Genomic DNA, 24,990 nt, shown 5'->3' with positions numbered 1-24,990 from the left:
ATAGAACTCTAAGCCCACAACACAAGGATCTGTGCTGCCTCAGGTAATGGTGAGTTTCACATTGTGAGGCCTGCGGTTTTGTAGCAGGAGGATCTGGGTGCTATTCCCATTGCTGCCATGAAGTTCTCAGTGGCCTAGTGAATAGCATGACAGCTGAGGAGGCCTAGGTGGCCACTGACTGGTCACTAGATATTTTAAACCAGTGGCTCTCAAAACTAGGGCACTGGAATTGTGCCAGTGTAAGCAGAGGGTGTATCAGGTGAGGGGAAGCAATGTGTGTGTGTGGCATAGGTGCTGCTACACCAGGTTCCTCACTTACATCAGGCCATGAAGCACTGTACGCCAGCAGCATAAGTTCAAGTCGTCTCCTTGCAACTTTCATTTACACTGGGGCTGGAAGGCTGAGAAGCAGGGATCCAAACTGGCTCCTTCCATTGCACCCCAGGAGAATCAAGCCCAAGCATTTTTGTTTTTAACGGGGACTGCAGGAGGGGCGGCCAACACATTCCTGGGCCTGCGCCACTTCTCACAGCTCCCCATTGGCCTGGAGCGGCAAACTGCGGCCAGTGGGAGCCGCGATCGGCTGAACCTGCGGACGCGGAAGGTAAACAAACCTGCCCAGCCCGCCAGGGGCTTTCCCTGAACAAGCAGTGGCCCTAGTTTGAGAAGCACTGTTTTAAAACACAGAGCAAGTTAAAAATAAAAATGCTTGGGCTTGATTCTCCTGGGGTGCAATGGAGGGAGCCGGTTTGGCTCCCTGCTTCTCAGCTACCCAGCCCCAGTGTAAATGAAAGTTGCAAGGAGGCGACTTGAACTTATGCCTCTGGGGTACAGTGCTTCATAGCCTGATGTAAGTGAGGAACCTGGTGTAGCAGCACCTATGCCACACACACACATTGCTTCCCCTCACCCAGTACACCCTCTGCCTCTGCTTACACTGGCACAATTCCAGTGCAGGCCATCAGTTCTTTGCCACAGGAGATTCCCCCAATATGGGTGAATTCTCCAGGAGTAGTCATATGTGCTGGAACTAAGGGTGCTGCCGCCCCCCCTGACTTGAAGTGGTTTCCATCAGATGCAGGTTTGCAGTTTGGGTCAATGGCTCTCAGCACCCCCACTATACAAACTGTTCCAGCGCCCCTGGGGGTAGTTTCTGGCCACTTTAAAGTTCACTTTCTGTCATGTTAGCAGCACAAAGCAAACTTGGCAGACTGGAGAATCTGGCCCGCTAGCATTTACGCAACCACCTCCATTCACTTATTATATCATTAAAAGTAGCTACAGGAGATCAGTTGCACTAGTACATTTAAAAAAAAATCTTTTCTTGCACTGCAATAATGAATAATCAGTGTTTGCATTTCTATGTGTGTGTAGCTTCCAGGTCTCTTTAGCCACATATAATTCTATTGTGTTTGGAGAGCGAGAAGGAGATGGACGGACTTTTGGAAATGGGATACAGTACGTGCTTTTGTGCTGGCTCATGGGTATATCACTGGGACATTTCAAAGCTGTTGAAAATAACCTTTTGAAAACAACTTGTTCTCCCCCCAAGTAGCTCATGTAATATTTAAGGAACCAATGACTGAGGCATAAATGGTATTTCCTGGGGCTTAAAGTGCAGTGGGGAGGAGTCAGAGGTCTCAGATGGAGCCAATAGGACATTCCTGCCCATTTTTCCTTACAGCTGCTTCTAAACACATGCAAGTTCTGCAGCAGGTGGCATGGAGTGGGTGAGGTGGTACAGGAGACAAGCAGCATAGCCGTCCCCAACCCCTGTCCCTTCACACTTTCAGTGCTCGCTGGACACTGTATTTACTCACTCTGTCTTCTATATCTTTCCAGAAGGAGACATGTTAGGACAGTTCAGTGTTAAACAGGTTAAGGAAGACTGGATAATCATTTCCAAGAAGCCTCTCGACAGGGAAGATATAGAGAAATATCTCCTCAAGGTCACAGCGTCCGATGGGAAATTTCAGGCCGTCACGGAAGTGGAGATTTTTGTCCTCGATATCAATGACAACAACCCTGAATGCAAGCAGGTAAGGCGAGGGGGAAAGGCAATGGAAGTGAAACTGATGACAGAGCTGGCACAAGTGAACTTGTGGTCTTCTTGTAATTCTTGTACAGAGCTAGCTCCTTGTTACTTTGACCATACTCACCATCTTTTAATTAAGCAACATGGTAACTAGAGGGTCAGACCCAAACTCCAGATGAGTAAAGTAGCTGTGGGTTACAACACGAGCAGTGTGGCGGATAACATATAGAGGCAAAGGGTGGGGGAAGCTTCCTGGGTAGGGGAATGAAAATCAACAAGCCAGGTCTCCCGTTAGGCTAAAGGATTTCCATCACAGGGGACGGCTAAGGGGTTTGGCAGTAGTGACCTCCAGGGTCACTGGTATGAATCAAGCTCACGTTGGGAATGACCAAAAGTTGTTACTCTCCAAGCGATGTTCAATGGCCTCTGTGAAATGAGTTTGCTGACCTCAGCCCAGTTTCCAATGGGCAGGTTTCCTCATCACAAAAGACACAGATGCTAATTAACAACCTTGAGGCACTCTCAGCAAAGAGACCAAGGAGCAGACATTAAATTATCCTCTCCCACCAGAGGTGGTCCCCCTGGCACAGAACACTGACCGGCCACATGGAGGCACATTGATCTGTGCATAGTGGATTGAGTCCCCGGGCCTATCATTCTACCACTGGTTCTGAGCACTGTAATACACACCCACACATATATCATAAAACAGATTTCCCTTTGTATCAAATGGAAGCAGCAGTGAGACCTGAAGGAGACTGCTGCAGCTGAAGCTGCAGGACCCAATTCACTGGCAAATCTGATAGCCTCATGTTTCAGAAAACTCTGCTAAAGGTTCACAAAGACAATAACAACCCACTCAAATTGCCATAGACATGGCCTCCCCATTTCCATCTGCTTGGAGAAGAGGTGGGAGAAAAGCAGGAGAAGCCTGGACAATGTCAGCTTTCTTTTTACCAGCTCCCCGCTCCTTTATTTGAAATCACAACATCTAGCAGTAAAGTTTTGTTATGTTGGTTTGAGCATGCACGTCCTGTACACAGAATGACGCCGAGCACGGTAACTTCTCTCCTTTCCAGATTCTCTACACAGGGAAAGTCTCTGAAGATGCACTCCCTGGGTTTTTCATTTTGAAAATATCAGCCACTGACTCTGATGTTGGCAGCAATGCGCAGATAACGTATAGTCTGCACGGTCCTGGTGCCGAGGAGTTCAGACTGGACCCACAGACAGGTAAGACCTTCACCTGCCATATGGCAGTTGGCAGAGAACAGCGGGTTTATGGTCTCTTCCCCACCCACTCAGTTCGGAGATCAGTTGCAGTTGCAGAGGAGGCACCCTGGTGCTGCCTGCCCCTTATCTCTTGTTGAATAAACAAAAAAGCCTTTAATTTCAGCTCTGTCAAGGTAGCAGGGAAGGGCAAACAGGGAGCCTCCTTCATTTATTGCAATATCTTTAGAATACTGGTTCTTTTCCTGAGTTAACTGAGTGCTCTTGTCACTGACTTCCTTTAAAAATGTTTGGAGTTACCCGGGTGGGTTTTTAGTGCTTGGGGAAGGGGAAGGACTAATGTTACAGTCTACAGCCGGGCATAAGAGGAGAAGGTGGATTTTAGGGGGCAGGAATGAGCCAAGAGCTTTGAGCAGGGGGTTGGACTAGATGACCTCCTGAGGTCCCTTCCAACCCTGATAGTCTATGATTCTATGAAGAGACATGGGTTCCATTCGAAGCCGTAGCAAGGTCTTTCTGCATGACCTTTGGCAAGATTTCATCTCCCTGGGTCTCAGTTTCCCCATCTCTAAAAGAGAGATAATACTTATCTGCCGGGGGTGATTAACTCAATGTTTGCAAAGACTGAGATCCTGCTATCAAAGTGCAGTTTATGACGGCTCAGACACATCCTGTGCAAACTTCCCTTGTGTAGCGTCCTGCCTGTTCTGGGCCAATCCTGTGCAAAGGCGGACAGTGATATCGGAATAGCTTATAGCACTGAGATGGGCTTTTTCTCGCTGCTAACTGGGCTGGAGCTAGCTTTTGAACCCAAGTTTGCTGTCTCCCAAGGCTAGTGCATTGACAGAGTGTGTCATATAGCCCTCTTTACCAAAATTCTCTTAGATTGCAGCCGTTGCCGTCTCTTCTTATTTCACTAGGGGAGCTGACCACGTCTGCACCTCTAGACCGGGAGCAGAAACCTACGTACCATCTTGTCGCCAAGGCAACAGATGGTGGAGGCCGTTCCTGCCAGGCAGATATAACCCTAGTCACAGAGGATGCGAACGACAACGCTCCAAGGTTCTTTCCCAGTCATTTTGCCGTAGCTGTCTTTGATAACACCACAATGAAGACACCCATTGCAGTGGTCTCTGCCAGGGATCTCGACGAAGGTGAGTCAGTACGGGATTTCTAGCCGGAGTTCTTTTACGTCATGGATAGAATTTCTCAAAATAAAGGGAAGGAATGCAGCAAAGGGTATAGACGGCTGTGACTTGGTGCAAAGGTGTCTGGCTCTTTGAGCCAATTTCCTCGTTGCTTGCACATGCTGGAAGACCTTGAAGACCCTATAGGAAACTTGATACATGTGTAAACTTCAGAAGATTCCAGCTGAGGGCATCTTAGTAGCTTAGAAGTAGCATTATGCACAACCAGGTAGAAGACTGAAGTTCCAGTCTCTACTGGCCTCTTTCTCATTGGGCCAGTATTTGCGGGAGCACTGGAGAGCTGCTGGATGCAAATATCACCGCTGATGGAGAATGGGAGCCAATGGTGGTAGTGAGGAAGGCATATAAATGGGGTGGGAGGAAGAGAAGGCAAGGGAAGAGAAATGAAAATGATCTTTGGGAAGTTGCTTGGATTTTTCTTGTGACACTGGGTTTCCTGAGCCCTGGATAAGGCTCCTGGAAGAGCTCCTCTGTGAAGGTTTTTTTTTTTACAGTGGTGATTGTATATGTGAGACTGTGATCTGCTTTTGGATGAGGGTGAAAATAAAAATAATTAATTCAAAAACTAGGGAGCAACAGCATATTCGAGAGAAATATCTGATGGATGGCTGCAGGGATGGATAAAAGGTTGGATCCATATTGGATGGATGCACACGTGAACTGGGACTTAAATGCAACCAAAAGACTCAGTCTCTCTCTTGGGTTTAAGTTCATTTGGGTACGCATAGTTCTACTGATTATAAACTATGAACCCATGTCAGTGCTGCCCTGTGATTAATCCAGTCTGCCCCGTTATCCTTCCAGGCTGCAATGCAGACGTGATCTATGCTCTCACTGACTCAGCTGATGGATACTTTTCAATCGAGGAGACTACTGGGGTAATCCGGCTAGAGAAGCCCCTAAAGGACACTCATATTTCAGCGTTTGAGCTGACGGTTTGTGCAACAGACCGGGGCTCCCCACGCCCCCTCTCCGCTCTCACCACCGTCACTGTCTCTGTGGTGGATCTGACTGAATACCTGCCGGTTTTCCTGAGCACCGAATATGTGGCCATGGTCACGGAAGACGTGGCTGTGGGCACTGAGGTCCTCCGCCTGTCCACGCTGACCAGGGATGGCGCTGAGAACACGGAGATCAAGTACGAAATCGTGAATGGGAATGATCACGGGAAATTCCAAATCAACTCAAACACAGGTAGAAGGTCTTGTTCCACGGCACGTCCTGCTGGACTGGCAGTGACACCGTCCTAGTCAGGGCCCATTTTCCTGGTTTCTCTCTGTCTGCCTCATGCTGCTTCTCCCTTTCTCCTCCATATTCTAATTCATGTCGTTTGTTTGCATTCCGTAAGCTCTTTACCTGACTTCCCTCTTTTATTCTAGCCCCTTCTCATGATTCTTAACACTTTCTTCTCCTCTCCTCATCCTCCCTTCCACACACACAGACCCCTTATCTTTCTCTGGAGGTCTTTTCTTATCTTATTTCATTCCCATCTCTCTCTCTCCCCTTCCCTCTCCTTTGATCTTTCTCTCCCTCCCCTCTTGTCTTCCCTGCCTTTGTTTAACGTTTTTCCTCCCTCTCTCCCCAAGTGCTTTTTTTAAAACCATGTTTCATATTTTAAAATGGCTTCTCTCATCTTTCCCAGCTCGACGGCTCCCCACCCCTATTTCCCATCCCCTACGCTCAGCCCTGTGCTCTTTCTTGCCCAGATACGGAGTATGATTTGTGAGGAGGGAGGGATATGTAATTCTCCGCTATCCTAAATACAGACACCAGATTCTCTGAGGGAACAATCCAAAGTCCATTGAAGTCAACGGAAAGACTCCTATTGACTTCAGTGGGCTTTGAATCAGGCTTCTGGAGGATGATGGATAAACATAGAACAGAGTGTGGAGATTTTTCCACTGTGAATGCTCAGGATGGTTTTGTTCCCTTGTTGTTTGGTACTGGAGGAAAAACACTCCACCCTGATCCCACAAGGAATCTGATAGGGCAGAGAGTGCTACAACAGGTGGTTTTATTAGGTAGCTATTCAACAAGCATGGATAAAAATGGGATTATTACTCATCCAGCAGCTGCTGAGTCAGCCCTGACGAGCTAGCGTAATGTGCCATATTGTTTACCCAAAAAGATGATAAAGGCTGCCTATTGCAAGAACAATGTCAGATTCCCTGAGACAGCCACTTCAGTGTGACAATGGAGGCCTTCAGCCCTTCGCTAGATCATCCCAATCCAAGATGCCGTCCTTATCTCTATCGTCCCAGCCCCAGCACTCTCGCTAACTTTCCCACAAAGATCACGTCTTCAGAATGTCCATCCTAATAGACTTGGAGCAGAGTAATTCCTAGTGAAAGGTTAATATGGGATTTTGGTAATAATCTCATGATGACTTGATTTGAGTACATGGCAACATTCTATCTCCCTCTTTGCTTTCATGTAGACCTCGGTTTCTTGCCAATACACTGAGACATACCCTACCCTTCTGCTTATATACCCACAGACAAACCCAGACACTCATGCCATCACTTTCAAAGGGGACAGCTAGCGATCTCCAGCTGATACCTATCTGCCGATTGTCTCTCATATGTCCACATAGGCTTCAACAAGCACCTTTTCTTTCCTGCACATGGCACTTTTGATTGAATACCTATCTTGTTCTGGTTTCACCATAACCTAACCTTATCACCTTATGTATCTTTCTACTTTACCGCAAGATGCTATTGGCTTATATTGTCCCAGATCTGATCTTTTCCACATACGAATCCAGAAGCTGTTGTGCCGTGAAAGGATATTTTACTTCTTCACGCATTTGACAGCAGAGTTGGGCTAGTTATTAAAAGAGTCTGTCTGATTAGAGCTCGTTTTATGTGATGTCACAATTTTTAGTGGCCTGGTTTGATGGAATAGAGCTGTAGCCACCATGGCTTTATCTGCCGGTGGTTTGCCAGTCGTCTCCTTGATTGATCTGGGGGTCTCTGTAAGATATTACATGTCCTGGATTCAAAGCATCTCCTGTCTTTGCTGTCTGTACACATATACAGGTATCTTGTACGTTAGCGGGAGCCTGGATTTTGAAGTGAGCCATGAGTATTACTTATCTGTTGAGGGCACAAGGAAGGGCTCTGCTTCTCTCAGTGACGTCACCATGGTGGTGATTAATATCACCGACATAAATGATAACATGCCAAAGTTCACCCAGGATCCTTACATCACCGAAATCCGTGAGGATGCAGCTGTTGGGGAAACTATCCTTACGGTAAGACAGAACGGAACAACTCTTGCTTAGCAGCCTAAAGCCAGGTATCCATTCACATTGTGGTAGAGCCTAAAGGCCTCAGTCAGGGGTTGACGCTGTACACACACATTGATTAGAAGATCCCTGCCCCACGGAGCTTACAGGCTAACTGTATTACCAGAGACAACAGGTGGATCCAGAAAGTGGGGGGCCGGGAGTGGGAAGCACAAGGCAAGAGTGAAACTGTTACAACTGTGTGAAAAGCAGTGGTCCCGGCACACCGGCTGCCAGGCTATTGTTGAGTGTTTTGTAGGCACCATGGCAGAGGTGAGTTTTAAGGAGGGACTTACGAGGAGAGGCTGAGGGAACTGGGATTGTTTAGTCTGCAGAAGAGAAGAATGAGGGGGGATTTGATAGCTGCTTTCAACTACCTGAAAGGGGGTTCCAAAGATGATGGATCTAGACTGTTCTCAGTGGTAGAAGATGACAGAACAAGGAGTAATGGTCTCAAGTTGCAGTAGGGGAGGTCTAGGTTGGATATTAGGAAAAACTTTTTCACTAGGAGGGTGGTGAAGCACTGGAATGGGTTACCTAGGGAGGTGGTGGGATCTCCATCCTTAGAGGTTTTTAAGGCCCAGCTTGACAATGCCCTGGCTGGGATGATTTAGTTGGAGTTGGTCCTGCTTTGAGCAGGGGGTTGGACTAGATGACCTCCTGAGGTCTCTTCCAACCCTGAGATTCTATGATTCTATGATCTGAAGGAAGATAGCGGAGTGGCCTTGCAGAGTTTTCTCTGTTCCTACCCTTGGCTTCTGCAAGGTGCTCTTAAGCCTTGTACCAAAAGCAAACAGTCCATCTTCCCCTCTCATGCCTTAGTCAGAACCTCCCACCCTCAAACAACCAGCAGGACATTGCCTCTGAGACAGGAGACATTTGTTCAGGAGCCCTCCCTCTTATCGCTCCCCCAATAGGTGTCAGCTGATGACCTGGATGGGGCGATGAACAATCAGATCACATACTCCATTGTGGGAGGGAACCTCCTGGAACACTTCACCATCCATCCTAAGAGCGGACAGATCTGTATTGCCAAGCACCTGGACCGGGAGGAGGTGAGTTACAGTCCTAAGATAAGGGCCACCTAAGGCTTGATGCTGTAGATGGGCGAGTTAGAAAACAATGTTACGTCACACCACCAGGAAGAGGCTGAAAAAGACTGGGGAAGCGCACAGTGCTCATCTGTCAGCCAGATTTTGAATGATCCATTTAAAACATTGCACTCAGCAGGCCAGGGTAATCAGTTGCCATGCACATGAAGCCTTTGGACCCAAGAGATTGCTGAAGGGTCAGGAACACATGTGTTGGGGGGCTGGGCTAAAGCAGAGAGAGTATGGTGTAATGGTTAGCGCCCCTGACTAGGAGCCAGGAGACCTAGGTTCTCTGTCTGTCTAAGCCACTAGCCTCCTGTGTGATCTTCAGCCAGTCAGTTCTCATCTCTGTGATTAAGTTTGTCCACTCGCAAACAGGGGACAATGATATTTACTTTCTTGGTGAAGCACTTTGAGACATACGGATGGAAAGCTCCAGAGAAGGGCTAAGTGTGATTATCATTAAACTGCCCATTATCCTGTGCTCTTTAATAAGCCTGCACATGGGGAGAATACAACATCGGGACACGAATCCCAGGCTTCCTTCTGCTTCTCCCAATAATCAATGCATGCCGTACACCGTCTAGGTTCCCAGCTATGCCCTGACGGTCCGAGCCACAGACAGCGGCCAGCCCACACTGTTCAGCGACGTTGCAGTGCGCGTCCAGGTGACGGACGTCAACGACAACCCGCCCAGGTTCTTCCAGCTCAATTACAGCGTGGTGGTGCAGGTAAGGCAGAGCCTCTGCTCAGCGGAGACACTGTGTTGCCTCTCTTTCACTTCAGGACACCTAAGGGACCCTCAATGAATTACATCAGGGTTGGGGTGATGGTTAGCTGTGAAGGGAGATTCTGCTTTGTGTCTGTGACACGATGAACGAATAGCCCTGGGGTCCTGCCCTGCAGCACCCTCCTCCCTGCCCTCTTTGGTCTACATGGCAAGAGGCCAGGCCCTGCACTTCTTCCTGATCCTTCTGCAGGCTGTGCCCTCTCGCGCCACTACACCCACAATCTGGTCACATGTAATTATGAAGGCATTTTCTTGCCCTAGATAACCTGGATTCCCTGGTTAAAAACTGTCCAGGGCTTTGGGTAATTTGGGGTGTTTGGTGATGGGTATAATAGGAACAGTTTAAGAGCTACAAGTATGATTTGTGGTCTGGCAAAACGGCCTAGTCTCCTTAGTTATCAAAGAGAAAGTTAAGAGGCAATTTAATCATGGCTTATAAATACCTACTCAGGCAGAAGACATCTGATAGTAGAGGGCTCTTTAATCTTTCTGACAAAGGCACAGCAAAAGCCAATGGCTGGAAGTTGTATCTATAGATTATTAATTAATTATTTTGATTACTTAAGAATTCCCAATTATCATTCTGAGGTTTGACAGGTTCTTGTTCCAAGATCAGGCCCGTTATTATTTAGATAGATAGATAAGAGAGATATAATTTACTGCAGTCGCAAATACTCCAACTCAGTAAAGTAGATAGAGCTGCTACAGAGTTGAAGTCAGCAAAGTTCAAACAGGAAATACGATGTGCATTTTTAACAGTGAGGGTAATTAACCATTGGACCCTTACCTCGAGATGCTGTAAATGCTCCGTTACTTGAAGTCTTTAAATCAAGAAGGCAGCTTTAGCCATTGGTAGTTGGGCTAGATGCAGGAATGCCCGGGGTGAAATCTATGGCCTGGGTTATGCAGGAGGACAGAGTAGATGAGCACAATGGTCCCTGACGGCTCTACAGCAGTAGTGGCCAACCTGCGGCCCATCAGGGTAATCCACTGGTGGGCCGCAAGACAGTTTGTTTCCATTGACCATCCGCAGGCACAGCCGTCTGCAGCTCCCAGTGGACGGGAACCAGGGGCGGCTCTAGGTTTTTGGCCGCCCCAAGCAGTCATGCCCGGGAGGCGCCCCCGAGCCGCGGGAGCAGCGGACCTCCCGCGGGCATGACTGCAGAGGGTCCACTGGTCGCGCGGCTCGGCTGGACCTCCTGCAGCTGCGGGCGGTTCGCAGGTCCGGCGGCTCCAGTTGAGCTGCCGCAGTCATGCCTGCGGGAGGTCCACTGGAGCCGCCGGCCGAGCGTCCCCTCCGCAGTCATGCCTGCGGCAGGTCCGCTGCTCCCGGGGCTCCGGTGGACCTCCCGCAGGCATGACTGCGGCAGGTCCGCCGGCCCAGCTTGCCGCCCCCCCGGGAAAGGGCCGCCCCAGGCAGGTGCTTGCCCCGCTGGGCTCTGGAGCCGGCCCTGACGGGAACAGCGAACCGTAGCCACTGGGAGCTGCAGACGGTCGGTGTAAACAAACTCTCTTGCGGACCGCGAGCAGATTACCCTGATGGCCGTGTGCGCCCGTGGGCAGCAGGGTGCCCACCACTGCTCTACCGCCTATTGAACCTGCCCAACTGACTCCAGTGAAAACCTTGAGAGCTGCCAAGCCCTGGGCTGTCGGAGAGACTAAGAGAGCCAACGCTGAGCGACAAGATTCACACAAAAGGCCAAACCAACGAAAGCCCTCAGGAGGCAGGGGAGGTTTCTACCTCCTCCCAAAGTGACAAGGAACCACAGCAAGTCAGAGAGTTAAATGGATTTTCAGCAGTTAGCTGCAGCCTTGCGTCCAGCCCTGCTCACTGTTCTTCCCATAGCACAAGAGTTGTAGTAACAGTTATTTGGAATGTAAAAACGGGGGTAACAAACCCATGCCCGAGCTGCTGGCTGTTTCCCCTTATGTTTCCATAGGCATCTGCGCACGTCACCACAACCACCCTGTGCCTTTTCAGTGCCACGATCAAACAGCAACTCTAGAGGCAGAGAATTTCCACCCTTATCTTGGCCAGGTGTCTTCCCTCACTTTGCTCAACCCCTTTTCTCCCATATTTCAGGAGGTCGCCCCAGTTGGCACAAGTGTCCTGCAGCTGATCATGAGCGACAGAGACTCCCCTGAGAATGGGCCACCATATTCATTCCAGATCACCGAGGGAAATGACGGGAAAGCCTTTGATGTCACCCAGGATGGTCTGCTGGTGACCTCGTCTGTTCTGGATAGAAGAACAAAAGAGCAGTATCTCCTACAGGTCCAGGTAGATCCTGCCTTACCCCTTTAGGATATGAGTTCACCAAGGCCTGTACAGTAACAATGAAGGCAATGGAAATTACACCCAAAAGCCCAGATAGAAGCAACTCCAATCTTTGGGAAGTTTGGATCCAGATCCAAATTTTGAAGCCTGGATCCATCTGTAGAGCTCACTTCCCAAGAGCTGTGTCTGCACAAAACTGGGGCCAGCTTTTCCAGCAATAAAACCTGCTGGTGTAGTCATGGGAACCTCTGCCGTGCAACTGACCCTGTATGATGCTTTCCCCGATATAATTCTAGAGACCTTCCACTTCGGGAGAGACTCGCGTCGGTTCCTGAAAGCTTCACCTAAGTACTCCAGCAAGGAGCTCTTCCCTTCTATTCATGCTCGCATCAAGTAAACAAATTAGGGGAAAATAGCTTGTTTTCAACCTGAACTGAAACTGGGGGAACAAATCAACAGGGTCGGGAAATTATTTTTTTATTTGCAAGTTAAAATGCCTGAGCAGGCTTCACCCCCACAGCCCTGCCAGTGCACCTCAGCCCTGTGCTGCAATGCTCAATGCTATTCTACCCTTAGGCTCCACACCCAGCTCTCCCAGTGCCTCCTGCCAATCTACTTCTGGAGCTCTGCTGAGCCCAAACTGACAATTTTCCCAAACTACATGGAGGTGTTGTGATGCGCACAAAGTTAGGGATTCAGATGAGATCCATCAAAATCATATTGCCTGGTAAATAATGAAGAATATAAGCCACAGTCTCCAGAGATGCACTAATCCACTGTTCCACCCATAGAATGAGAAGAGGTAACAAGATTAGAGAGCGTGATCAGGCTCTTACTGAAATCAATAGCAAAGGTCTCATTGGCTCAGTGGTGCAGAACCAGAGCCTAGGACTATATATAGCTTGAAGAAAGAAGGATTTAGAGGTGACGTGAGAAAGAAATATGAAGCATCGTAGCCATGTTCATCCCAGGATATTGGAGACACAGTCCTGGACTGTAGATGAGCTCTGTGTAGCGCAAAAGCTTGTACTGGCTTTCCCCCCGCCCACCCCCCATCAGCCCTGCATACACTCCTAGTCTCTCGGGACTTTTGCTTCAGCCGTAGAGACTAGGAGTGGGTGGGCCGTGGGGAACATAGGAAACTGGATAGATCAGGATTGAGGTGTGTCAGCAGCGCAGCGTGGAAAGCTGGCCTAGCACCTCAAACACAAGCAGTGGCACCTCCTCTTGATCCCCAGCCTGGCGCAGTGCCAGTGTAACTCATCGCAGGCCTGTAATGGGTCCTTTTGTTTTCCTTGACAGGTCTCGGACAGCGGCATCCCTCCTCTTTCGTCCTCTGCCTTTGTAAACATCCAGGTGAGTGAGCCGAGCCAATATGCACCCTCGGCGTTGCCCCTGGAGGTATTCATCACTACTAATGAGAGCGCCTTCCGAGGCGGTGTTCTCGGCAAGATCCATGCCACGGATCGAGACCCCCATGACACCCTGTTGTACACCTTGGCAGCAGAAGTGCCCCAAGAGGGGCGCTTCTCAGTGGGGACAACGGATGGCAAAATCATCGCTGGTGAGAAGCTTCCCCACGGCCACTATGCCCTGAATGTGTCTGTCAGCGATGGCACGTTCAAAACCACCACCACCGTCAACGTCCATGTGTGGTGTTTCAGCCAGGAGGCACTGGACAAGGCCGTGGTGTTACACTTCCAGCACCTCTCCCCCGAGGAGTTTGTGGGTGACCACTGGCGCAACTTGCAAAGGTTTCTGGGAAACACCCTGGTCACAAGACGTCAGAACATCCACATGGCCAGCCTACAGCCCACGGCAGCCTCTAACGGCGTGGAGCTCCTCTTGGCCGTCGGAGAGGCCCCCGGTGCCTTCTATGAGCCCCGCGTCCTAGCAAACAAGATTTCTCTGTCGGCTGGGGAGATGGACCAGCAGGTGGGGCTCCAGCTGAAGAAGGCCATTCACGTGCCATGTCATGGGCCAGCTTGTGCCCGGCGTGTCTGCAAGGAGACAATTCAGCTGGATCCAGGCATGGTGTCCACCTACAGCACTGCCCGACTCAGCGTTCTCACGCCCCGGCACAGCTTGGAGCAAATTTGTTCTTGCAATGGTGAGAAATCCTCCTTATTGCTCTTGAATTTTCCCCCTTGGGAAAGCAATGCCAGCCTCTAGTGTGGGGGATTATCCCTTCAGCACATCGCGACACTCAGGGAGTTCTCATGCAATTACACTGTTCCATTAACTGGCCATTCTGGCTTCGCTTTCAGGGCCAGACCTAGCGTCCTTGAGCTTTAAATTCCATCCGGCCTGTAGGAAGAATTCCACTGGATAATGCTAAGCTCTTATCATGTGCCATTAAATAATAACAGGATCTCTATTGCCCCAATGAGAGTAAAGTCACTCATATGTGGAGCAAAATGGTCTGGGCTCTACGGGTAGAACTCTGGGTTCCCATGCTTTGCTCCTGTGCCCAGCAAAACACAGACTAGTTAAAAGTGGTGAATTCAAATAATAGCATCATAGAATATCAGGGTTGGACGGGACCTCAGTCATCTAGTCCAACCCCCTCCTCAAAGCAGGACCGATCCCCAACTAAATCATCCCAGCCAGGGCTTTGTCAAGCCGGGCCTTAAAAAACTCTAAGGAAGGAGATTCCACCACCTCCCTAGATAACCCATCCCAGTGCTTCAAATCAAGCCAAAGAATTTGTATTCATATTTTAGGTACAGTAGCATCCACTTAGCAGCAACCCGGCTGTAGTAGGAAGAGGGCCTGAAACATAAGGCCTTGTATTAGAGGCCTGGTATGAGGCCTGAGACTAAAGTAATGATCAAAACATCTCTATTCATCATGCTGTCATCCTGACCTTATCTTTAGGATGGGTCAGCGTGTTCCTGTTATGTTTGGGGAATGTGCTGGTATCGAGGTGTTCTGGTACCACCTTTCTGGAATGTGTTTGTGTGTATATTCTTAGGCCTAACACTACTTAGGAATGTGTGTTTCTGCAATATCAACCCTGTTCTTGCCAGATTCTGTGAGCAGGGGCTGCCTCTTGCTCACAACTTAACTTTGCTTTATATTAGCCACTTTTGACCATTACTTTAGCCCAGGCCTCAGGCTTCCCACAAGGCCTCTAATACAAGGCCTCATGTTTCAGGTCCTCTTCCTACTATACCGGCTATTGACAACTTCCTGTTAACAGCAACATTTTGCCAGGCACCAGTCCCGTCCCATTGACTTTAATGTTAATGGGATTCGGGTCCTGGCAACAGTTTGCCGCTGATTATCAACGTTTCTCAGAAGCCTGACCCCAGCTGCAGCCCAGGTTTGGGAGGGAAACTGCAGCCGGGGAAGGAAGCGCTGGGACCTGTGGCTGGTGCTCAGCCCGTCCCGTCGCTTCCTTCTGGGACTGCAGCCCGGCAAACCTGCTTGCACAGGAACGCCCATGACGTAAGGGGCTTTGGGCTGGGAGGGGAGGCTCTTGGCAGGGCAGATGCCTCTCCAGGCTGTGCCCTGTTGGGGAACTACACACAGGGAAAGAAGTGCTGGGGCATGCTGTACCCCAAAGAGTGCAGGGAGAAGCATTGTGCAGCCCCAGGGGTCCCCAGCGCCTCTGTTTCCCATAGAACGTCCCAGCATCCGGGCTGCAGCCAGGGAAGGCATGGCCCAGTGCTTCTGTCCTGGCTGCAGCCCTGCAAACCTGCCTTCTGCTTATTAGTAACTGCTGGGTAATAGCAACTTTTTGCTGGTGACCGGAGGGTTACTAATAAGTGGAATCTACTGTATTTCCACATTGCCCACGGAATAGCAGGGGTTGGTAGGTTGGGAATGAGCTGTCCTGGCAAAGCTGTTTGCAGCCCCCTAACAGGAATGTCCGGGGATGAGCAGGACAGGACTGAGCTGCCTAGGCAGAGCCACATGTTCTAGGCTAGCCACATGTTCAAGAGAGGCTGCAGCTCAGGACTGAAGTGCATTGATTCGAGTTAGTGAACTCTCAGGACAGGAATAGGAGGGCTGCTGCAGGTCAGGACTGGGCTGCAGGTCATTATGGTGGAAGAGCTGTTGGGGAGGCTCAAAATGTGAATCGCCAGGGGGCACTGCAGGTCCTCACAAGCTTCACTGGCAGAGCTATGTAGAGACTGGGGTAGCAAGGACTCCTGCAGGTCAGGCTGGAGTTACGGTGCCTGAAATGGGGGAAAGCACAGGGCTGGGGAAAACACCGGATGCCGTAGGTTGACCACAATCCAGAATCTCAGACTGTTTTCAGATGACCTGCCTTGCCTGGTTATATTTCTAGGCACGGCTGTGAGATTCAGTGGACACAGCTACATCTGGTACCATCACCAGGAGAAAAGGGACTGGCAGATGCAGTTCCACCTGAAAACCCACCAGCTGCACGGTGTTCTGCTCTTCATCAATGGGACCAACACTGCTGTTCTGGAGGTAGGGTTTGCAATACCTAAGGATTTATTTCTGCATTAAGGAACAGTTCCATTGCATGTGCACTGGGAAATATCACCAAAGGAAGGAACAGACTGAACAAAGAAATACCCACCTATGTGTAGGTGTAAGCCGTCCTAAAATACCATGTTGTGAAGACCCGTTGGTAACCTGGGTACTGTGCAACTTGGTATGTTCACCTAGGCGGGTGACACGTGATTACAGCATGACACGTTGTGATTACAGCACGACTGCTTGAGATGGGCTTTTTGCACCGACAGACTGTGCACGCAGCCAGTCTGTACTAAAGCAGCCTAATGCTACTACCTCTCTTCCTTTACCCCTCCTTGTTTGTTTCATCCTTCTGTTACATCATGTCCATTTGACTGTTGGATCTTTGGAGAAAGGACTGTTACATACCAGTTGGGGTTTTCAAAACCACTCTCCTCCTGTTTAGCCAATGCGAAAATTCCCACTGACTTGAACAAAAGCACAAGTTAAGCTGATGCTGAGCATCTTTGGAAATGTCACCTTATATGTTCGTACAGCGCCAGGTACAATGCGGTCCCAACCCCGAGGGTACCGCGCTAACTAATAATAGTCCGAACAGCCCAGAAGACAATTCCGGGATGATATACGCACAGAGTTCCCATATACACACAGGAGTCACTCGGGGAGCACGAGGAGCCAGATTCTCAGCTGGTACAAATTGACAGGGCTCCGCTGACTTCAGCAGGGCTGAATGGACTCACACCCGCAGAGGATCTGGCCCATGGTACCTACAGACTCACAAACAGGTCATTTGAGGGCCTGTGAACATGGTGTTTCCACCAACCCACAAGCTTGTAAGTGAGCAACCCAACCCCATTTATCCACCAGGGAATTAGTCAGAAACCGCTAAACATGGTGTTACCCATTAACTTACCACAGGAAACAACAGCTGCTTCTTCTAGTTTCTTCAGTGGCTGAGCTGAGCACAGATCCAGTGGTCACCCAAAAAGATACAGAGAAGGTGTCCAGATGGACACCAATGGATTAAAGGCTCTTTGTTTTAATGGAGGGCAGGGAGAAGGTGAGGACAGAAGTCTTATAAAATGGCTTCTCACATCACTTACTTTTTTATGAATGATCCAGGCAACTTTAGCCAGTGAGATGGGGGAGAACCCATTCAAGCTTAAACTTGCAGGCCTCTTAGCTTATGTTTCCTGCAGTGGGTTTCGTCATTCCGGACAACTGCCAGAACCAGGAACATCTTAATCTGATCTCTCCCCTTTCTTTGGCTGCACTTGCTGAATCTATAAAGAACTCAAAGGAGCATGTGTCTGCTCCCTTCCACCTTGGCAACAGAAGGAAACAAAGAGCCCTCCAGAAAAGGGTTTTACTGTCTGTGCCTCATTAATTATAATGGGCCTAATTTAAGTTTCATATCTTATAACTCACTTCTTGACTTACTGGGTTTTTTCCCCTGACCCCATCTCTGTGTAATCTAGACTTATGACATAAATTAAATACAGCATCATGCTCACTTAAAGGGACACAATCCATTTTTTAAACTGAGTTTAACAATACTGTCAAGTGCTTCTCCGGCCCCTGAATCCCCTGCCTATTTCTCTGGTGTTTTCCGATTGTAAAATGTTTTTTTTCTCTGCTGTTTTGGCATAAAAGACCCCCACAAACAACAAGGGAAATGGGCTAGCAGGGGAATCAATGGTGCTGACAATACACCAAGGGCTGTTAAATGAACAAACTGAAAAAATACAGGGAAATATATTTTTTCTTCTCTAATTTCTTGCAGCTGCAGCAATCATAGGGGATGGCTGGAACACTGGTGGGGGAATAATATTCAGACAGGAGGATGGTTTTTAAGATGACAGTGTCCATTTCAAACTGCTCAGAAGAGGCAGCTCACACAGTCCCCACCCCTGAGCCCCATGGTGGCGGTAAGCCTTTGGCTGCAGAGCGTGGGGGGAGATGGGGAAAGGGTCTGCTTACCAGCAGGAGTCCCTGGGGAATTTTCTCAGCCAGAATTCCTTCTTGACCATGAGGAGGAGCTCGCTGGAGCAGCAGCTAGAGGGCGTGACCTTGCACAGCTGCTCAGATCTGCTGGCCCCTCTGGCTGGGAAGCAAGACTGGTGCTAGCCTGCACCAGTCATTGAGCACAGTGAATGCAGGGACTGCGATTGTATCTGCCCATTGCACAGGCTCATGAAAGCTGCTGAAGGCTCTTGTACCCTCTTCTGCACCTTGCACAGCCCCGGAGCGTCCTCCCTACCAGGGGCGGCTCTACAAATTTGGCCGCCCCAAGCAGTCATGCCCGGGAGGCGCCCCCGAGCCGCGGGAGCAGCGGACCTCCCGCGGGCATGACTGCGGAGGGTCCGCTGGTCGCGCGGCTCGGCTGGACCTCCCGCAGCTGCGGGCGGTTCGCTGGTCCGGCGGCTCCGGTTGAGCTGCCGCAGGCATGCCTGCGGGAGGTCCAGCCGAGCCGCGGGACCAGCGAACCGTCCGCAGTCATGCCCGCGGGAGGTCCACTGGAGCCGCCGGCCGAGCGTCCCCTCCGCAGTCATGCCTGCGGCAGGTCCGCTGCTCCCGGGGCTCCGGTGGACCTCCCGCAGGCATGACTGCGGCAGGTCCGCCGGCCCAGCCTGCCGCCCCCCCGAGAAAGGGCCGCCCCAGGCGGGTGCTTGCCCCGCTGGGCTCTGGAGCCGGCCCTGCTCCCTACTGCCCCAACCAGCCCCAATAAACCATTCAGGGAGCCCACATCTGATCTAAAAGGGGTGCCTCAGACTTCGCCCTGAAGGCCGGCAGAGTTAGGCTCCAGCAGGTGCTTGGAACAAGAAAGTCACATAACCAGGGATGCTCCACCGGAAGCCCCTTGCCTCCAAGTCTTGGAGCAGCTCAGAGACTGGTCAACAAAATCACCTCAACGGATCTTAGCCCTCAGGAAGGTGCTCAGGAAAAGAGGAGGAGGCCTGCATAGTAGCCAAAGACACAACTTATTAGCCAACCCCGACACATAGGACCTGGTGACAAAAGGCTAGTTAATGACTGAGTCCAAAGCCCCAGTCGTTTGGCTATAAATAGACAGCTGTGCCTGTCCAGTGGGTAAGTCTGCCCTGCAGCTGGAGAGGCAGCAGCAGTGCCTTTGACTCGTTTCTTTGTCACGCTGTTTGTGGAGTGCATCAGAGGGACCAAAACATTACCAGGACGTGTGGTCTGAGAAACTCTGGGTGCCCTCGAGTTTTTAGTTTTGCAAAACTAGGCAAATAAGCACAAGTCAGTAGCATCTGTTATTTATTTGCTTATTGTCTCGGGTTTGTAGTTCCAGTGTTTGGAATAAATTCCTCCCAGGGTGAACATTCCTGCCTTGTCCTCATGATCTCCGAGCACTGCACCTGAGCTGAAACGGCTTTGTGCTCCAGGAGGAGCAAAAAGACAGGCTAGCTGGAGGAGACTCATAAAGGAGTGTCTTTTTGCTTCAGGGGCATTGAATCCTAACTTGTCCCCAGAATCTGAACAAGCCAGTTACTGATGCTCAGCTTGTGTTTAAAACAGAAGGGAAATGGCAAAACCTTCTCTGATATTCTCACCCCACTGTGCAGAGATTCACACGCACAGCTCCCCCAAGACTCACCCAGGGGAGATCATCCACCAGCTTCTACGAGTCCTTCCAAAATAGATTTCCCCTTATCTAGATAGATAGATGGAAAGATAGAGGGGGTGTCTGGGGATAGATAGATGGGGGGTGTCTGAGGATAGATAGATAGACAGATAGATAGAGGGGGTGGGTCTGGGGATAGATAGATAGACAGACAGACAAACGAATGTTTAAAATTCTACCTGTGCATTCTCCCTATTCATGGCCCCCTGGGTTCTATAGAAGACACTCCCTTACGAATCAATAGGGTAGGAGAAAAGAGGGGTTTTCACCTGAATTCACCCTGAAACCACCTTTACATGCTTCTCTCTCTTTTCACTATCCCACCAAAGTTTTTAAGAGGAGTCACAGGCAATGGACAGCATTTTCCCCCCACTGCCCCTCCGTTATAATTCAGAGGACGTTTGTGTGGTTAGTAATCAATGATCTGATTGTGTCATTCCCGGCCCCTGGTGCTGGAGAGGGAGTATTGGATTGCAGAGGGTATTAGCAGCTTTGGCCCTGGTTTCCAATGTGCTGATAAAAAGCTGGGGACTACAGCAGGTCTCTTTCTTTCTTCTTCGCCCCCTTCACCTGCTCCTACAATGTAGCCCTGCCAGCTGCTCTTGCTTGCCTAGATTCTTTCAGCACTTCTCGTTAATGCCAACAGAGAAGCTCCAGCATGGGCAGCTTCCATGCCGGTAACAAGATAGCAGGTAATCACATGGCAAAATGGCGTTCACTTGTGCACAGGCATCCTGAATGCCAGCACTACGGTGATCCAGATTAAACCCCAATGCAGCAGGTGGGGGCTGCAAGCAGCTGGGAAGTAAAGTCATTCAGCTTCTGCCTGCTGCCCCGTGGCGGTGTGGTCTGGGGCAGGCACAGAGTGTGGAACTCGGGGTCAGAAGATGGTTAGCGCCTTAGCATGGCAATTGTCTCACTGTGCCTATGTACAGCACCCAGCGGGGCCCTGATCTCTGCTGTGGCTTGTGGGTGCTACCACAATCCAAATCATACCTATTATAGCCTGATGAATCACAGCACAGAGATGATTCCTTCCCACCTCCCAGCTCTTTACCAAGGGAGGCAGGAGGGACTAAATCCCGCCTGGCCTAGCGTGCACTCTGAACCCACAGGGTGATGCAAGTAGTAAGTTAGAGCAGAATTTGGCCTTACATATTACAGGAGTCCCCGGGGGCAGCTAACAATGTATCTTTGGCCGACTGAAAAAGTGACAGGAGCTGGGTTTTGGTTCAGAGCCATTTCTAGAGAGAACGAAAAACCAAAGGAAATAATGAAATGCCGTTAGGTTTGTTCACATTAAGAATGGTTTTCTCCTGCCCTGCCTTCTTCCTCCCCATTGTAACTGAGGATTGGAATGGTCCAGCAGTTAGAAGGAGGTGATCCTAGAGCAGCTCTCTAGAGACCTCACAGCCCAGCATGATCATTTATAGAAGCAGTTCCCATCGAGCTGCTGGGGAGGGCACAGAGTCCTTCTGTGCACTGTCCCAGCTATGCTGATCAGTGCACGATCTGCTAAAAATGGAGCAGAGCAGAGCAGCTCCTGGCTTTACAGGCCATCTCATGAGCAGCACTCTCCACCTACCAGTCAAGGGCTGCAGGAGAGGACAGGGATGGAGCTGCGGGAGCAAGATGAGACGGACTAGTTGTTTTCCAAAATAGCAACGTAAACCTAATTTTAAAGTAGGTTTGACTTCTTGGGTGCGAAGTTTAGTGCTGGCGAAAGGCCGCTGCCTTCTCCAGGCCAGCACCTACCTACTCCAGCTTCCCCCAAGACCGCCCTGCCAACTGGCAAGAGGAGACTTTTGGTTGCAAGGCTCATGCAAGTCTTCAGCTTCCTGCTGAGGCTGCCAGCTGAGTTAATGGTGAAGGTGGTAGTTCAGTCCACCAGGAACTGCAGTGAGACGCATTGTAATTTAAAAGATATACACAGTCGTCCCCCACCATGGACAGTCCCATGGGCATTTCATTTCTAACGCAAGGCAAAACCTCAGGAGGTTCAGTTGGTGGAACGGTCCTATTGGCTGAACGTTCTTGGGTCCTGGAAATCCCAGGTGTTTGCCTCTTGCCTTGCACAGAAGGGGAAGGAGGGAAGCAGGAAGCGTTGAAAGCCCAGCGGCACAACAGTGTTTGCATCGCTGCTAATTCTGGCTGTTTGGGCATGTTTTGCAGCTCGTTAACGGGGTGCCTCATCTCGGACACCGATGCCGTGGCAATATCAACGGGAACCTCTCCTCCCTGCGTTTTGTGAGCGACGGAGAGTGGCACTCGGTCCTTCTGGAAGTGAAAAGCACATCCCTCCTTTTGCTCGTCGACAGCTTGGGAAATACGTCTCTCCGGCTGCCCATGGCCTGCAGCATCTCCCCTTCCAGGAGAGATCTGCTCTTCGGGGGGATCGTCCAGTCCCGACAGCCCCAGCGGGTCACTCGGGGGTTTAGAGGTTGCCTGGATGGTGTCAGAATTGACAGCGAAGACGTGATGCTCCTGCCTGGGGACAGCCAGGCGAAGGGGATTGTGGAGGAGGTGGGGATAAAGCAGTGCTGCCAACACACCGGCGCCTGCAGCAGCAGCCCCTGCCTCAATGAGGGGATGTGCGCCGAGACTCACGGAGGAGGTACGTGCATGTCCCGCTGTGACTTTCTGGGCATTTAGAAATCAGTAGTCTGGAGGCGAGCATGGAAAACCGCTGAGCTGAATGGGCCAATGTAAGGGGTCTGCCCCAGAAGCGCTGCGTCTCCCAGCAGGCTGTCAGGAGGCAATGTCCTCAATCAGCGAAACAACCCATGGGAAGCATTATGAGGCAGTCCTTGGCAGATCAGACTGGGTGCACCGCTGTTTCTGGGTGGAGTGAGCACAGGGCCGTGGATTCAGTTGTATTTTCATTCAGGCTTTTACAAAGCCTCAAGGAGCTGGAATAATGTGAGGTCTGGTCATCCCCGTTTCAGCTCCCAGAAGGTGGAAACACTGTGGGAAGATGAGATGTGGATTTGTTCCCATCCTATAAGTGACTCCCCGGGGGCGGGGGAGGGAACCTGTGAAAGTCATTAACACAAGCTCATGCCTGCAATTCTCGGGTTCATCTGAACCTGGTTGCCCAACAGTTATTTGTAGCAGGATTTCATCCATGTCACAAACACGGGTGTATCTATCTGTGCACCTCATCAACCTCATAACTCCCCTGTGAGGCAGGGCAGTGCTATCATCCCCATTTCACAGATGGGGCACTGAGACACAGAGAGACTAAGTGACTTGACCAAGTCCTCACAGGAAACCTGTAGCAGAGTTGGGGATTAAAGTTGGGTCTCCCAATTCCAGGCTAGCACCCTAACCACTGCACTACCCTTCCTCTCCAGAACATCTTGCTCTGATTTCTGTGGGTGAACATAGTGTGAGAGGAACTCATGTGGATAGCATAACATTACAGCACTGAGTCTCTTGAGACAGCCACTGCCCATACTTGGGCTTTCCTGCTCTGACTTCCATTCCCCTGTCTTGGGGGCATCTGGAGGCGGCTCTGATACAGCTACATGGTGATGGGAGACATGCACAGGGGAATCCTTTGAACCCTGTCTGTGCTTATTGATGCTTTTGTTTTTCTGCCTGAGGTCTGCTCAGAGTCCCACGCCCTATTGGGTTAGCAGCAATCAAAGGGCTGAGAGCACACTTCCCTCCATCCCTCCCTGCCTGCCCCCTTGGGCAACAGGATTTAGATTCCTGTCAGCTAGGCAGCTGTTTAACTCAGGTGAACTTGTTCCAGGTAAAGTGCAGAGACACAGGGTGTATGAGTGTGCAACCCTGCAAAATGGTGCATGTGTGTACAGGTGGACGTGTGCACGTATGTGCAAATGTACTTGTGCAAGTGTGTGTGTGTATGCTGGAGTGCAAGGGCATGTGTGTTTGTGCAAGAAAGTGTTTGTGTAAATATGCTTGGATCTCATGCAAATGTCACAATAATGCCAATCAGCCAGTGACAGGATCACGCTCAGGGAAAATGTGTGTGAGCACATGTATAAGATTGAACGTACATGTATCTGTGTTTGCATGGCTGGCTGGTTGTGCCTGCCGTGTGCACGAGTGTGTGCACATGTCTCTACTAGTGACGCGGAAGTGAGCCGGGAGTTGCCTGAGTTACTTTGTGCACAGAGGATGGAGAGGTTTATTTTGTGGGTCATAACCAGGCACTTTTCTAGGATGTTCCAGGGTGGAGGGGCTGCATTTCCCCAGCGCAGCTTGCTGTTGCATGGTGCAAAAGAGCTCAGCAGAGCGGTTGCAGTTCCCAGGATCAGAATTTGATTTGGCAGATACCAGAAAAATAGAACCCCAGCCACTCAACCCATTGGCTTTTCTCTCCTGCTGTTGACATGACAACTCCCACGGGGAAGTGGAACAAAGCGTGTCTGGACAGGAACTGCCTAGCACGTGGCCTTTTGCTGGGCACTCGGTGGGCTAAAGACTATCATCTTTAGACATCATGTCTAAAAGAGTCATAAAAATCTGCAGCTGGTGGATCAGCTTTGCCCTCCGGGGAGGGAGGGGGCCACCGGCTACATTTAGGACCTCACTTGAGCTGTACTTTGACTTCCCCAGTACTACAGGACAACACCTCTGTGCTCTTCAGATGGCGCATTCAGGAGAGGCTCAGCGCTGGGCGGTTGTGGTGTGTCTTATGATGCAGCCTCACCCCCGCTGCTAATTCCCAAGGTGTCAGATTCCATCTCCAATACCAGTTCCCACCTAGCTGGTGCAGCAATCTCACAGCTCTCTATCGCCCTCTCTAGGTTACACTTGCATCTGCCCGGTGCTGTTTTCTGGCGACCGCTGCGAGCTGGGGGACAGCCCGTGTGAATCCAAGCCTTGCTTGCATGGGGGCACCTGCCTCCTCTCCGAAACAGGCTACACCTGCCGCTGCCCAGATTGGTATCTGGGGGAAAGGTAAGACCAAGGAATGGCTTTTTGACGGCATGTTCCCCTGTG

At 50.4% G+C, this 24,990-nt stretch overlaps 1 protein-coding gene across 1 annotated transcript in view; it reads left to right on the top strand.

Annotated features, from left to right (window-relative positions):
* The window catches only part of FAT2 (FAT atypical cadherin 2), a 67,469-nt gene that overhangs the window by 36,191 nt on the left and 6,288 nt on the right, over positions 1–24,990 (top strand). The window contains exons 10-21 of the mRNA XM_045029001.1: positions 1,843–2,039; positions 3,115–3,268; positions 4,186–4,419; positions 5,278–5,667; positions 7,512–7,726; positions 8,677–8,814; positions 9,438–9,581; positions 11,724–11,921; positions 13,221–14,028; positions 16,216–16,361; positions 22,189–22,630; positions 24,795–24,948. Of these exons, the coding sequence (XP_044884936.1) occupies positions 1,843–2,039; positions 3,115–3,268; positions 4,186–4,419; positions 5,278–5,667; positions 7,512–7,726; positions 8,677–8,814; positions 9,438–9,581; positions 11,724–11,921; positions 13,221–14,028; positions 16,216–16,361; positions 22,189–22,630; positions 24,795–24,948 (3,220 nt within the window). The remainder of the gene's footprint in view (positions 1–1,842; positions 2,040–3,114; positions 3,269–4,185; positions 4,420–5,277; positions 5,668–7,511; positions 7,727–8,676; positions 8,815–9,437; positions 9,582–11,723; positions 11,922–13,220; positions 14,029–16,215; positions 16,362–22,188; positions 22,631–24,794; positions 24,949–24,990) is intronic.

Source organism: Mauremys mutica, chromosome 8, assembly GCF_020497125.1.
Source record: "Mauremys mutica isolate MM-2020 ecotype Southern chromosome 8, ASM2049712v1, whole genome shotgun sequence".
Taxonomy (NCBI): domain Eukaryota; kingdom Metazoa; phylum Chordata; order Testudines; family Geoemydidae; genus Mauremys; species Mauremys mutica.
The sequence above is the reverse complement of the archived record's forward strand: the minus strand, read 5'-3'. Positions and strand labels throughout refer to the sequence as shown.